At 53.4% G+C, this 15,494-nt stretch overlaps 1 protein-coding gene across 4 annotated transcripts in view; it reads right to left on the reverse strand.

The window, feature by feature from the left end:
• The window catches only part of KLHL26 (kelch like family member 26), a 46,418-nt gene that overhangs the window by 17,570 nt on the left and 13,354 nt on the right, over positions 1-15,494 (reverse strand). For 2 of the 4 annotated variants that reach the window (XM_039228263.1, XM_039228261.1), the window contains exon 1: positions 12,250-12,417. In XM_039228263.1, the coding sequence (XP_039084194.1) occupies positions 12,250-12,326 (77 nt within the window). In that variant the 5' untranslated portion in view covers positions 12,327-12,417. Of the gene's footprint in view, positions 1-12,249; positions 12,418-15,494 lie in introns of those variants that run through there. The other 2 variants (XM_039228259.1, XM_039228260.1) reach the window with 2 other exon arrangements.

Below are 15,494 nucleotides of genomic sequence, written 5' to 3' on the forward strand. Positions count from 1 at the left end.
CACGGCTCTCCACAGCCTTCCTTTGCCCTCAAACCCCAGCCAGATGCTCCAGGTGAGGGCAGCAGGGGAGACTAGTGGACATATCTCAGGTTGAGGCTATGCCTATTTCCTTCCCACCCACTGACACAGGCTGACCCCAGTCAGCTCATTCCCCCACATTACCCCCACCATACTGGGCTTAACAATGGAGCCACCTAAATAAGCAAAACCCCTCCCCTCTGCAGATCAGGAAAGTAGGTCCGTGACTACATAGCCCCAAAGCACCACTCAAAAGCCCAGTGAGATTCTAGCACTGCCAAACTCCAGCATCTCAGTGCCTAACCCGGCTACCTCCCCTGACAGTGCAGGTGTTAAGGCCCTAAAAGGGACAGTTCTGCCAAATGGCACATGGTCATGACCAGTGGTGCTAGGCCAGACACAGGCAGATGCAAACTCGGCCAAGCCCTTCAACAGCAGCACAAATGTAGGCATCAGAAGGGGCCTGTCATGAATACCTCCATTTTAGGGGATGCCAACACTGCTCCCCTCTTTTGATAAGGGTTTCCTGTTTTCCTCAGGGGGTCTCTATTCCCCAGTGGTAGGAATCAGGAGACCCTATCCTTGGACTGAAAAGCGAGATTCATGACCAATTAGAGCCTCCCAGATCCCTGGCCACACTGATTGGTCCCAGGGTGGGGCTGTGGCCCATGTGATCCAATCAGAGCCTACCTGGGACTTTTGCTGGAGCCACCAGAATGCAGTTGCCTTCCCTGTGTGGTTGCTAGGATGGCAGGGAGCAAGAGGGAAGGCAGAGCTGAAAGAAAGGAGTCACAGGTTCCAAGGGAATCATCTGAGCCCTAAATCTCAGGGTACCTAAAACTAGAACTCTCCCTGAACTTTTATTTTATGTGAACAATGAGCTTCTCTTTTTTTAATGGAACACTTTATTATTTAATTTTTTTTTTTAAGAGAAAGAGTACGCACAAGCAGGGGAGACAGGGGCAGAGGGGGAGAGGAGAGAGAGAGAAACAGAGAGAGACAGAGAATCCTAAGCAGGCCCCATGCTCAGCACGGAGCCCGATGCAGGGCACGATCCCACAACCCCAGGATCATGACATGAGCTGAAATCAGGAGTTAGACACTCAACTGACAGAGCCACCCAGGCTACCCTGACCTTTTCTTTTCTTTTTTTTTTTTTTTTAATGTTTTTTTTATTTCTAGGAGAGAGAGACAGTGTGAGCAGGGGAGGGTCAGAGAGAGAGGGAGTCACAGACTGAAACAGGCTCCAGGCTCTCAGCTGGCAGTCAGCACAGAGCCCGACGCGGGGCTCGAACCCACGAACCGCGAGATCATGGCATAAGCGAAAGTCGGACGCTTAACCGACTAAACCACCCAGGCGCCCCTGACCTTTTATTTTCTAATTGAAGGCAGAGAGTTGTTTCTGGACTTCATAACCAACGGGGGCTTTTAATGTCAGAAATCTCTGATCCAGGGCTCCTGTCTCCCACACTGCAGATGAGCCTCAAAGAAAACCACTATGGAATTAACACTTCTCCAGTTGCTGCCTCTCCCTGCCCGCACAGAGGCTTCCTACCCTAGGGGGAGGGAAGGAGCCTTAGGCGTTGAGGAAGTCCAACCTGGGCAATTAGCAGCAAGAGGGGGTATTGGCCGTACTCAGCCTGAGTCCTGTCTGCCTGTGACAAGACAGCTGGCTCCGCATGAAAGGTCAGCAAGCCACCCATGGCCCCCACTGCAAAAGTTCAGCAACTCTAAAGGCTAAAATGCTGGAAGTAAGCCCAAGGCTGGAGCTGCAGGACTATGCCATGCCATCAGCCTCAGCAAGAAAAACACTGCCCATTGCTTCTGCAAATGACTCACGTAGAGCATAAACATTTGTGTGCTCCCCACTGCTCTGCCCTACCCCTTGCCTGACAGAGAAGGGGAGAAAAGAGAGCAAGAGATGCCCTCATGGGACCCACCAGACTTCACCAAGGCAAGCGCATGGTTACAACTTTTAAACACAGTCCTGTAAGTTTTCCATGTGGACGCTGCCTCGGGGATCCTCAGTGGGGCTCCTGTACGTGTCTGTCGCCTCAAGGCCACAGTGCAATCCCCTAAACCCCGCCTCGGGAAAGCGCCCTACCCTGGGCTGCGGTCTCAGTAGATTCTGGAGATCATGTCTCTCTGCTCTGCTTCCTTCGGCCCGGCTGTTTCAAATTCTAACATCCCGTTGAGAGGGGAGCTCTCCGGATATGCAGCCCAGCCCGCTCCCCGCTCCCTGCCGGAGCCGTCTTTGACCCCCGTGGAATGTTGCAGTTGTGGCTTTAGAAAACATCTTCGGCCTCGACTCGGGTGACCCCCCTGGAGGCCTTTAAAAGCCCAAAGGTCCACCCCTCAAGATTTCCTCCAGGCTGAGCTGTTCAATTCCGGAAGCCGCTTCCCTCACAGGAAAGGTCTGCGATTCCCCAAAGGTGCCGGTTACTTCCTCCCGAATCACAATATTTTCAGTGTGCGGTGAGGCAGTGTGCGCGAAGAAACCAGCCACTCGGCTGCTCGGCGAGGGGTCTGAAACCACGCTGGCTGCGCCCCAAAACCCGCTCAGCTGAGGAGGAACGCTAGGGGAGCGCTCTGGTCGCCGTGGGGACGGAGTTCTGCGAATCCTGAGCCGCCCTCTCCGGAGAGACATGGGAAAGGGGCGGGGGAGGAGGAAGAGACTGGAGACCCGGGGTTAACAAGTGTTAAGAGCTCGTCTGCACAGCTGCGGAGCGGCTACCACAGGAGGGGGCGGGTCTGCCTGCAGTGGGGACCCCGCGGCCCCGCTTCCCATTGCAGGCAGCTGGACAGGGAGGGCGGCTGGCCGTTTCCCATCCTCGGCACACGGCGCGGAGATCCTGTTCGTTCACTAAGTGAAGCACACGCGGAAGGGTACTGCTCACTGGCTTCTCTCACCAGTTGATTCACTGACTATATGCCTGCTTCTGGTTCTCTACCCAGACCGCCCCATTAAATAAAGGGAGGGAAAGGAGGATCCTTACCCAGAGGAGTCCAGAAGGCTGTTCAGAAGCCTCTAGGTCAGGCCAGGTCCCCTAGAAAACCTATGACAGGCTTTGTGTGGGGTATTTGCTGGATCAAAGCAGAGCCACCATGGGGAGGCTCTGCCCTTAGGGAGCATGCATTCTAGGGGACATGGGTCTTCAAGCACACGGAATGTACCGTGATCACAGGGCAGAGGATGCAGAAAGGCAAGCGGACACAGCCACCAGGCCCCAAGAAGGCTGCACAGGAGCTGTGCAAAGCACAGGGACGGGACACTCCAGCCAAGGAAGAGTCAGGTCGAAGGCCCGGGAGGGGTGGCAGCAGAGTGTGTTGGAAACTAGCAGGGCTGTGGAAGCACAGGGGACACAGTGGGTGGGCAGGGCCTCACTGTAGGGTGGGGGTTGGGGTCACAAGGAGAAGTAAAGTTTGTTCTGAAAGCGAGGAAGCCCTCAGGCCGGAGGCAGGCAGAGCCACATGGTCTGATGCCTGTCTTGGGAAGGACCCACTGGCTGGAGGGTAGGGCAGCAGCTAGGAGGGCAAGAGCCGATGGTGGCTCAGAGTAGGGATGAGGAAGAGACGGAAGAAGTGGCCAGACAGGGATGTGGCTCAAAGGTGGAACCAACATGATGTGCCAACAGATGAGGGGAAGAGAGAGCAAATAAGCGTGTGTGTGGTGAGTGCTTCTCAGGGCGAAGCTTAGAGCAGGGGGTCAGAATCTAAACTGGGGAGACCTCCCTGGGTGGCTAAGATGAGGCCAAAGCCTCTTCTCAGGAGAAGGGACATTCCTGGGACCGGCAACTGCTCACTGGAAGACCTGAGGCCCTCAAGCGAGGTGCAGCTTTCCAGAACAGAGACAAGCCCTCAAGCCTGCCAGGCCACTGTCCACCTCTGCCCCCCACCCCCACCCCCACTGGATGCTCACAGGCAGCACAGCCTCAGGCAGGTAGAGCCTCCTCCTGCCTCTTGTCAGCTCACCTGCCCACCTGCCTGATGACCGATATTGACTCCCCGGTCTCTGGAAGAAACCTGAGAGCCGGTGACTCCGTGCCTGGTTCTGCGCCACCGTTGATCAGCACATGGCACAAGTTCAATCTCAAATCTTCCCCAAACTCATGCCCAACTCACTACAGCTCCTAGCTAGGTCCAGGCCCCCTTGTCTCTCGAAAGAAGGATCCTTCTAAAACATAAATCTGAACTAGGCCCTCCCCCCCCAACTCAAATTTTGCACCCCCTGAGTCTTCTGGCCTCCTCCCTCCCACCCTCTACAGCTTCTCTCTGCCCTCATGACCCCCGAAAAGCCAGGCTTCTCCTCCTGCAGAACTTACACGTGCCACTTGCCCATACCCAGAAAAGAGTCTGCCTCCCATGACCCCCTACCTCTGAGCTGATGACACTAACCCCCAGACTCAGCTCAACCTCGTTCATGAGGCCCTCAGAACCTTCCAGAAAAGGCAGGAACCTCCAACTTGGCCTCGGGATCATTTATGGCAGGTGTAGAGAAATGACTGCACAACTGTCCTGCTGACCCTGCTGGCATGTCCCATGTGGGTAAGGCCTGTCTATCCTGGGGGCCATGCCTAGCGTCAAGCACAGCAGCAGACACACAAGAACCATGTGACAGTCACGAGAAGAAGAGAAAGGTGTCAAGTGAGTCCCGTCCACAAGAGAGGGAGCCAGAGCCAGAGACGCCAGAAGCCACCTCTGTTGAGGAACTGTTTCTCTCTGGGCCTTTCTCCCCTCCCCTTCTCCAGGGCCTTCACCCCAAGTCTGTAACACGCCCTAAGACCAAAGGGTAGCAATGCGGAGAAAGCCCCACTTTTAAAGTGTCTGGGGTGGGGGGGGTGTGAGCACAAACCTCCAACCTGGTCTTGCTAAGCTCTCCCGTGCGGCTCGGCAATAAAAAATAACTGGCGTGGAGAAAAGCAGGATGACACACCGCACAGGCTCCCTGGAGATGGCACTATGATAGCAGAGGCTAATAAAACCTTTCCACCCCTGTGGCCGACGACAAGAAGGCCATCCCCCAGGGGGGTCGCAGCTACCAGGTGGAAGCAGTCCAGCTGTGAGACAAATGCTCCACAATTCAGGGCGAAGGGAGAGGTTTTCAGAGCAATTTCACACGGTGAGCTTGCAGGACCCTGCCAGCAGCGAGGGGTGAGGAAGGGGGCATCGCACTCCCTGGGGAGGAGCTAAGCTTCTCAGGCCTGCCCTCTAGCACCTCCCTCACCGGGTCCTCTGCAGAGACCAGGCTCGCCCGGGGCCGGCTGCCCTCTCTGTGTTGCAGGAGCGGCTTGCACTTGGTATGTTCCATTCTCCTACTGCCCCTGCCGCTGACCCTCTCGTGGCCGCCAAGTACTGGTGCCACCACCCTCCCAGCTGCTCAGGCCAACTGCATTTCTGTGTCCCCCTAAAGTTCGCGTGTTAAAGTCTAACCCCTGATGCGATGGTGTTAAGATGGCCAAGGGGGGTGCTTTGGGAGGTGACTGGGCCATGAGGGTGGGGCCATGAATGGGATCAGTGCCCTTCTAAAAGGGAACCCAAGGGTGCCTGGCTGGCTCATTGATAGAGCATGAGACTCTTGATCTTGGGGTTGTAAGTTTGAGCCCCACACTGAGTGTAGTGATAACTTAAAAAAAAAAAAAGCCTTTAAAAAAAAGGGGACCCTCCCCCAAAGAGCCCCCTTGCCCCTTCCATCATGTGAAGACACAGTAAGAAAACAGCCATCTCTAAACCAGGAAGTGGTTGCACCAGACACCAAATCTGCTGGGGCCTTGATCTTGGAATTCCTAGCCTCCAGAACTTCGAGAAATGTGTTTCTGTTATTTATAAGCCGCCCAGTCTATGATATTCAGCAACCAGAATGGACTAACACACCAACTGTCTCTCTTCCCCACCTGCCACACTGGCTCGTAGGCAAGACCCACCCAAACCCCACAGTCCCCTCGCGGCCCATGTGGGCACAGCGAACAGAATATTGGCAGCATTGGGACTGCACGGTGACCTCATCACCTCTGCATCAACATTGAGATGCACAGGCAACGTGCCGGGTGCCCTCTGAGCATTCCCTCACATAGCTCGCTTTGTCCCAGCTACCCTGGGGTCCCACTTCCCCGATGAGCAGTCTAAGGCACAAAGGGTTGCAGACATGCCCAAGGTACACAGTATGTGGGGCCGCCCTGCTTGCCAGAAGGAGGGACCACAGGCACAAGTGGCTCTGACACGGCACCCGATACCACCAGATCTCTCAGAATTCTCAAGAGGAGGAGCTGAGACCCTGTCTCTGAAGAGTCAAACCCCCTCTCTCCCTCCTGGCTGAAAAAAAGCCAAAGCCAAAGGAATAAGAGCCTTCTCAAAAGGCCAAAAGGCCCCCCAGTCTTTCACACAAGGGCCGGGGGGTCTGGACTCTGCTAGGGCCTCAGGGCTGAGTGGTGACAATCTGGGGCACGGCCAGAGGGGGCCTGTTAAGAAAGTTTAAACCAGCGAAGGTCACCAGGCCAGAAGCAGATGCCTCGCGGAACTGGGCCAAACCCACTCACTGTGTCTGGGCCGTAACTTCCCGTGAAAACACCTGTGGCCGGCACGTCCCTGACCTGATCCCCTCCACATCAGCCCCCAGGAGCGGTGTGAGTCAGTGAGACTGGGCCCCATCCAGACACCGTTAGGGAAGATGGGCCGAAGACTGAGGATGCCAATGACCCAACATCTGAATAGCCTCCGTAGCAAGAAGGTCCCTCCAGAAGTCAGCCGGCCCGGTACCTCACAGCCATGGAATTTCAGCCGGGAAGTGCAGCCCCCAGGAGAGTTCCTCCACCCCCTCACACACCCCGAGTGGCCGCAACCCTCCTCTCCCTCCTGAAGCCCAGACCTTCGTGAAGGGCTTGAGGTGGAGCTGGGAGGGGGCCCACCAGACAACAAGTGTCTTTTGTGTGGGTGAGTCTGCAGCGAGGAGCCCACCTCCCCTCTGCGAGCCCTCGGCTGACACAGCCACGCTCCATCTGCCCCGGGGGGTTCAGCGTGCTTATTAACGACCGTCTCTACTAGGCAACGAGTTTTTTGTTGATCCCTCGAGATGGGAAGGAAGGAGAATAAGTTTTTCTCTTCCTTTTTTCCCCCCTGGTTGCAGAAAAGTGAAGTTGGAACAAACAAGTTATATAATGCTGGGGGCGGTGGGGGGTGGGGGAGCTTAGTCCCTCCTGAGGACAGTTTCTTGAGTTGTGGGACCGTTGGAAAGGCCAAGGGGAAGACAGGAACCACCCCCACCCCTGGCCAAATGACAAAACCCTTCATGGGACAAAAAGGCAGATGCAGACTGGAAAACCAACCTCCCAGACAAGGCAGGCCTCCGCCAGCCCTCGGCAACCCCACAAGTCTCTCCGAAAAGGCGAAGGACTGACCCAGGCCCACAGAAGGGACTTCCTTCCCGCCAGACTGCAAGCTCTAGAGAGCTTTTCCACGCCCCTTTCAGATCCAACCCTTCCTCTCTCTCCCTCCCGGCTCCGGGCCATATTTCTTGGACACTAACTTCCTCTGTGCAGCCCTCGCTCCAGGCATACAAGAGAGCTTAAGGCAGACATGCTCTCCAGCCTCAAGGCATGCCCACTAACAAACAAACCAAGTAGTGGCAGGTGGCGATAGCGCAATCAAGGACACACGGCAGCCACAAGACCCGGCAACTGCATTCCTAAGATGTGCGCCAAAGAACCGAACACAAGGGCTCTGACAAGAACGTGAATGTGCACGTCCATAGCAGCACTATCCGACAGAGCCAAAAGGTGGAAGCAACCTAAATGTCCATCCCTTAGTTAATGGACAAACAAAATGTGCTATGTCCACATGGTGAAATACTATGCAGTCATAAAGAACGGAATACTCATACACACTCCAATGTGGATGAACCCTGAAAACATGCAGTGAAAGAAGCTAGACACAAAAGGTCACATGTTGTATGGCTCCATGTATAAAACAGGTAAATTCATAGAGACAAATCAGATGAATAGTGGTGGGAGGCTGGAGTGAAGGAAACAGAGAGTGACCGTCAATAGGTACAGAATTTTCTTCTAGAGTGATGGAAATGTTCTGGAACCAGGCAGATGTGATAGTTCCTCAACATCGTGAATTTACTAAATGCCACTGAGTTGTTCACTTTAAGTGAATGAGTTTTATGCTATTTAATCTTTACCAAGTAATACTAAGTGACCAGAAAAAGTGTTCTTGGGGTGAACTGAGCTCGGATGGTCAGGCAGATAGCTCTGAGAGGCCATGACCTTGGAGTGTGGAAGTATAAAGAAGAATGAGGCATGGGCATGTCATACACTAGTCCTCACTGGCCCATTTGGAATAAATGAAGGAATGCGTAAATGAACAATGCTACGAAGGCCTCCATACCTCAAGGGAGCCTTGGCAAAATATTGTGTGCCACACTCTCCCTCAAAACCTGATCCCCTTTCTGTACATTCCATCTCACCATATTAGGGATTCTTGCCCCTCTCCCCTTTCCATCATCCAACAGTAATTTGTCACTGGGATGGATGGAAGGGGGAAACTGGGCATCTCAGAGGTGGGGGAGATATCTTTTTAAAAAGTGCCTTCATTTAGGAGTGCCTGGGTTGCTCAGTTGGTTAAGTGTCTGACTTTAGCTCAGGTCGTGATCTCGTGGTTTGTGAGTTTGAGCCCTGCATCGGGCTCTGTGCTGACAGTTCAGACCCTGGAGCCTGCTTCCAAGTCTGTGTCTTCCTCTCTCTCTGCCCCTCCCCTGCTCTGTCTCTCTGTCTCAAAAATAAACAAATATAAAAAATTTTTTAAAAAGTGCCTCCATTTAGAAAAGATTTCTTAGGGGTGCCTGTGTGGTTCGGTAGGTTAAGTGTTCGACTTAGGCTCAGGTCATGATCTCATGGTTTGTGGGTTTAAGCTCCGCATCAGGTTCTGCACTGACGATACAAAGGCTGCTTGGGATTCTCTCTCTCTGCCTCTCTCTCTCTGCTCCTCCCCCGTTTGCTCTCTCTCCCTCTCTCTCAAAATAAATAAATAAACTCTAAAAAAAAAAAGATTTCTTAGATATAACACTAAAAGTGTGATCTATAAGAGAAGAAAACTGACAAACTGGACTTCATCAAAATGACAAAATTTTCAGGGTGTCTGGGTGGCTCAGTCAGTTAAGGACCCAACTCTTAACTTCAGCTCAGATCATGATATCACAGTTCGTGAGACACAGCCTGCTTGGGATTCTCTGTCTCCCTCTTTCTCTGTCCCTCCCATGCTCATATGGGCATGTGTGCATGCACATTCTCTCTCTCTCTCAAAAATAAATAAGCATTTTTTTAAATGACAAAGTTGTGCCCTGTGAAAGATATCATTAAGGAAAACAAAGAAAGAAAGAGGGGTTCCTGGGTGGCTCAATCAGCTAAGCATCCAACTCTTGGTTTCAGCTCAGGTCATGATCTCACAGTTCATAGGATCGAGCCCAAATTGGGCTCTGCACTGACAGCATGGAGCCTGCTTGGGATTCTCTCTCCTTCTCTCTGCCCTTCCCCTACTAGTGCATGCACACACACTCTCTCTCTCAAAATAAATAGATAAAAACTTAAAAAAGAGAGAGAGAAAGGAAGGAAGGTAGTAAGGGAAGGAGGAAGGAAGGGAGGGAGGAAGGGAAGGGAGGGAGGAAGGAAAGAAGGAAAGAGAGAAAGTACGACCCACAGACTGGAGAAAATGTTTGCAATCATATATCTGGTAAAGGACTTGTATCCAGAATACATAAAGAATTCTTAAAAGTCAACAATAAGAAGACAACCCAAATAGAAAATGGGCAAAAAATTTGAAAAAAGACACTTTACCAAAGATATGAATAGCCAATGAGACCATGAAAAAGTATCCAACATCATTACTTACTAGGGAGATGCAAATTAAAACCAAAATAAGGGGACACCTGGGTGGCTCAGTAGGCTAAGCATCTGACTTTGGCTCAGGTCATGATCTCATGGTTTGTGAGTCTGAGTCCCACATCAGGCTCTCTGCTGTCAGTACAGAGCCTGCTTAGGATTCTCTCTCCCTCTGTCTCTGCCCCTCCCCTACTCATGAGCATGCACACTTCTCTCTTAAAAATAATAAAACATTTAAAAATAAATAAATGAAAACAAAATACAATACCAGCATATACCAAAAGTGGCTGAAATTAAAGACAGGCCACATCAAGTGTAGACAAGGATGGGGTGCAGCTAGAACTCTTGCATATTTGCTGGTAGGAATGCAAATGGTACAGTCACTCTGGAAAACAGCTTGGCAGTTTCTTAAAAAGTTAAACCTACATCTACCATTGGATGCAGTCATTGCACTCCTAGGTATTTACCCAAGGGGATGAAAGTCTATGTCTACATGAAGACGTGTTCCTGGATGCTCACAGGGACTTTATTTGAAATCATCAAAACAGAACCCCCAATGTCCATTAACCAGTAAATGAGTGAGCAAATCTGTCCATCCACACAATGGAATACTCTGCAGCAATGAAAAAGAACAAGCTTCCAAAACTTGTGACACCATAGGTGAACTTCCAAAAACATGCAGTTAAGGAAAAGCAGCCAGACGTAAGAACCCACATATTGTAGGATTCCATTCATAGACAATTTCTAAAAAGGCAAAACTAGAGAGCAAAAGCAATTCACGGTATGTCTGAGGCAGAGGGCGGGAGTCTGGTTGACCGCGACAAGCTTGAGCGAACGCTTTGGGGTGATGGAAGCCTTCTGAAAAACTGGATTGTATTCAAGGGTGCATAACTCTGTACACTTATTAAAACTCAATCAGCTGCTCAGCTAAAATGAGTGAATTATATGCTACGTAATCAGCTATACCTTGCTCTTGCCCCCAAGTTATCGCATCCCAGATCTAGGGTTAGCTGTCCCATTTTATCTGTTCCTTACATGTCGCCTCCTGCCTGGTCAACAAGCCCTGACGACTCTACCCCCTGAATGTCTCACAAATCTGAGCTCTCCTCGCTCCCCACTGCAGGCCTCTAAAGCCCAATTCACGCGCCGACCCATCAAGTCTTTCAGGTCAGCACCAGCCCAAGTCTCCCCAATGAGCACTGGCTCCACAGCTCACAAGTAGTGAACAACTTTGTCACTTATCACACTGAAATTATTTGCTCCCATAAGCTCCCCATCAAGGAAGAGCCCAGATTTCCTCCGTGGACAGCCAACGGTGCTAGGCTTTCCCAGGGGGCCAGGATGGGAGGGTCTGGACTACACGGGCCTTGTGCAATGGGAAGAGGCTGTGCTGCTTGAGGCAGGTGTTTTCTCCCTCGGAGAATCCAAAACAATGCATGTAAACACCTTCAATTTTTATACCAATTCTGGGATTCAAGCAACCAGTCTCGGGACTTGGCCAAAGGAAAAGGGGGCCTCCCTCTGACCAAAGAGGGTAAATTCTGCCCCCTTGGTCTGTGGGGAAGACCTTGCTTCAAGTCCTTTAGGCAGGGGGAGGATCTGAACCCCACAGGGATGGGAGGAAGGAGCACCCAAGATGGATGCTCCTTGTGTTTTCGTTAGACCTGAGGCTCCCCAAGAACCACCCCAGCCCCTTAGGACCCCGGGGAACTCCAGACCCCTCTCACTGGGACCTGGGGAGGCAACCCCAGTCTCCCCCCTCAGGTTCTCCTAGGCCCTTTAGGCCTCTTTCAGGCCCTCAGGTTCGTTTGAGCCACCACCTCCAGCCTTCCACAGTCCTCATCCCTGCCAGGACCCCACAGAATGGGGGGGCAGACCACATTTAGACGCCTCAGGGTCCTACAGCACCCTCCAGTAAGCCTTGGACCTCAGCCCCTCTCGCTCTCCTCGGTCCACTCCTTAGAGTCCCCAAGACAGCCTCAACGAGCTCAAGACTGCCCATGGTCCCCTGCTCAGGCCCTCTCGGTCTCCCAGACCCCTGGCATGCCCAGTTCCCCCGTGGCCCCACCACTGTCTGGAGTCCATGAATTTCCCTTCAGACTTCCCTCGATGCCCCCTCAGACCCCTAGGGCCGCATGAGGATGCGTCGAGGTCCTGGGGGCCCCAGCCTGCCCTCACCTGCCCCTCAGCAGCCCTCGGTCCCCCCCCAGTACTCCATGACCCCCTAAAGCCCGTAGTCCCCCGCAAAGACTCTTGAGCCAGCCCAGGAGGCTCCTCAGCCCCTCAGGATCCTCCGGACTCCCCACACGTTACTCTGGCACCGCAGCAGGTACCGGCCCACCTTGCGGGCGGGTCTCACCTGCTCGGGCGCTCGGGGCCCGGGCCCGCTCCGAAGCCGCCGCCACCAGAGCCACCACCGCCACCGGACTCCGCCATCTTCCCGCCGCCGCCGCCGCGCGTTCCAGTGACGGGAGCGGCGCGCGCCGGCCCGGGAGACAGAAACGCGGGGGTGGGGGGGATGGGGGAGCGAGGCGGGACGGCACCCAGGCTGCCCTGCAGGGAGGGGGCCTCTGGGCGAGGGGTGGAGCCCGGCCTAATAAGGGGGTGGGTCTTGGGCGGAAAGGGGTGGAGTCTGCGGAAGCGCAGGGGCGGTGAAGGCGTAGGCCAGTTCAGCGCAGGGCAGAGGGGCGGGGCCAGGGTATGGGGGCGGAGTCTGTGATAAGGGGTGGGGCGCGGTCTAGGCGGCGGGGCCTAGTCTGGGAAGGGGCGGGACTAAGGCAAGGAGCGAGGGGTAGGTGGGACCAGGGAGAGAGCTCCGAAAGTAGGTGCTGGCCCGAAGGTGAAGTTCGGCTGGTCTGGGGCGGGGTCTGTTCCAAGACCGGAGGGGGGCAGGGGGAATGAGCGCGGCCGAGATGGGGAGTAGAGTGGAGAAACTGGTCCAAGAGCTCTGAGATCTTCCCCTCCCCTTCTAGGATCACTCACTTCCTAAGCTTCCTAAGACCTCCCTCAAACGTGGGTATTGTCCACTGCGCAGGCCTCAGACTTTCAACCAGGCTTTGGGTCCTAACTCTCCTCTGACCCTCCCAGAGCCTCCACCCTGAAACCCAAGAACATCCACCTTCAGACTCCAGTCATCTGCCCTCATATCACCTGCTTCACCCACAATTCTGGTTTTGACACCCCAAAACCCCTGTCCTCTACTTCAATCCTAACTCCCACTCCCCCACATCCTTGCCCACAGACCCTTCAAACCCACACTTATACCCCCAAAGTCCATTCCGCCAGACCCAATGCCCTTGGATCCTAAAATTCCATACCCTCCCCCCCGGCCAAGTACCCAATCTTCAACCAAGACTTAAAGCTGTGTGTCTGTGTCCCTCCTTTTTCTCTTTGTTCTCCTCCCTTCCTTTCCTCCCCTCCCTTCTTCCATCAACCCCCGCTCTAGACTCCATGGAGCCCAAGGCCAACAAGGCCTTTGTAAAGCTTCCAGAGCCTTCAAGGACACCCCCCCCAAACCCCAACCCCATGAAATCCTAGAATCTCCACCTCTCCAACCCTCCCTTGTGCAGCCTCCAGCCAGGTCCAAGGGTCCAAATGAAGTTCAGAGCTTTCCCTGCAATCAGCACCAGGAGAAGTGGGTACACAATGCAAGCGGCAAGGAGGAAGCAGGGGGCCTGCATGAGCGGGCTCCCGCTGATAGAACCAGACTCGGATCCATCTGCAGCAGAGGATCGGGTGGTACACAGTAGATACTCAGTCATTCGTGTTAAATGCTCAGGAGTTGACATTGTGCAAGTTGACAGATATCAGGTGCTGAGAGGTCCTGCTGACTTCTCCAGCACACAATAAGCGCTCAGTAAATGTTAAGTGTGTGCATGCATGACCAGCTCAAGTTCTGGCAAGCTCTGCACACACACACACACCCTTGCCCACCCGAGGTCGGCCTGCCACTTGAGCCTTTGTTCCAGATGAACCACATGCAGGCATCAAACCCTGCTCGGCAGAGACCTACAGCTCACACGCCCGCCACACATACGGCTGTAGTCAATGACATCCATATGCACTCACACTTCATAAACACCAAGATTCGACCCACATGTCAGACACACAGACATACGGCTGAAGATAAGCGAGAAGAGTTTCACTGGGCCCCTGGCTGTGTGCTCACATGTGGCACACTACAGAGGCATGGTGCAATGGACATACCAGGTATTCCAAGATCACGTGGCACAGGACAGCCAGTGCAAAGCCCCTGAGGCAGGAGCATGCCTGGAGTGTTGCCTAGCAAAGGAAAATTGAAGGAGAGGGAGAGGGGAAGAGAAGATGGGGTGGGAGGCAATGAGTGGTGCTTTAGGTCACAGAGGACCTTGTGGACCACTGTGGAAGCATTTCCCCTGCATGAAATGAGGAGAGAGAGGGGGCTTGTGAGCAGAGGGGATGTAACCAACACCAACAGCCAGAGGCAATATCTTGAATTAGGGACATTACTTAGGGGGCAAGTATTTTAGTCCAAGTGATGGGGTTCATCACTTGGGAAGAGGTGAGAAATGGTCCTAGCTGGGATGTACTTTGCAGGTGGAGCTAACAGAAGAGGCAGCAGATGGAATGCGAGAGTGAGGCAGAGCGAGGCCAGCGACCTCCCCCAGGGTTCTTGACCTGAGTCTGATTGGCTGCCATACCAGGGATGGGACACAGGCAGATGGAGGACCTAGCAGGTGGGGGACCTGGACGGCCCACGAAGGTTACTGCACACCCTCATCCAATAATGCTGACCTGTGGTCTGGCAGAGCTCGGAGGCAGGACACGGCAGGCAGCGTCCACAGGCCTGGCCGCCATCTGGCCCACAGCTGGCATTGCTCTCCCAGAGGCGGGGGCCTCACCACCTGCTCCCCTGCTCCAGACCAGCTGTGGGACTTGTGGCCCCAGGTCAGAACTCAGAGGCCTCCTTGTAACCCCCAGGTGTTACAGAGGAGGAAATGGAGATCTGGGAGCCAGGGGATGCCCCGTTTTAGTACAGCCTCGGGCTGGGGCTACCGTCTACCCTGTCTGCCCTTCACCACAGAGTGGCCTCAGAAACAGGCTGCTGGTTTTCCCAGTGCCTCCTTTTGCTTCCCTATAAACTAAACAGTCAACATCGAATAAATACTCACTACTTTTGTTGTTACCCTTAGTTCTGCACCTACTTTTTACAAGCTTCAAGGCCTTGGGCAGGACACTCCAGCTCTTTATCCCTCGGTTTTCCCATGTTTAAAGTGTCCCCGTGGCAGCTCAGGTCATGATCTCACGGTTCGTGGGTTCGAGCCCTGCATTGGGCTCTGTGCTGACAGCTAGCTCAGAGCCTGGAGCCTGTCTTCAGATTCTGTATCTCCCTCTCTCTCTGACCCTCCCCTGCTCACGCTGTCTCTCTCTCTCTCTCAAAAATAAATAAGACATTAAAAATATATATTAAAAATAAAAATAAATTAAAATATATTAAAAGAAGAAAATTGAGATGTAATTCCCATACCATAAAATTCACCATTTTATACGATACAATTCAATGGCACTTAGTGCACTCACGATGTCATATGAGCATGACATTTCCCTAGTTCCAAAACACTTCCA

This window comes from Hyaena hyaena, unplaced genomic scaffold (assembly GCF_003009895.1).
Source record: "Hyaena hyaena isolate Hyena2069 unplaced genomic scaffold, ASM300989v1 scaffold_30, whole genome shotgun sequence".
Taxonomy (NCBI): Eukaryota; Metazoa; Chordata; class Mammalia; order Carnivora; family Hyaenidae; genus Hyaena; species Hyaena hyaena.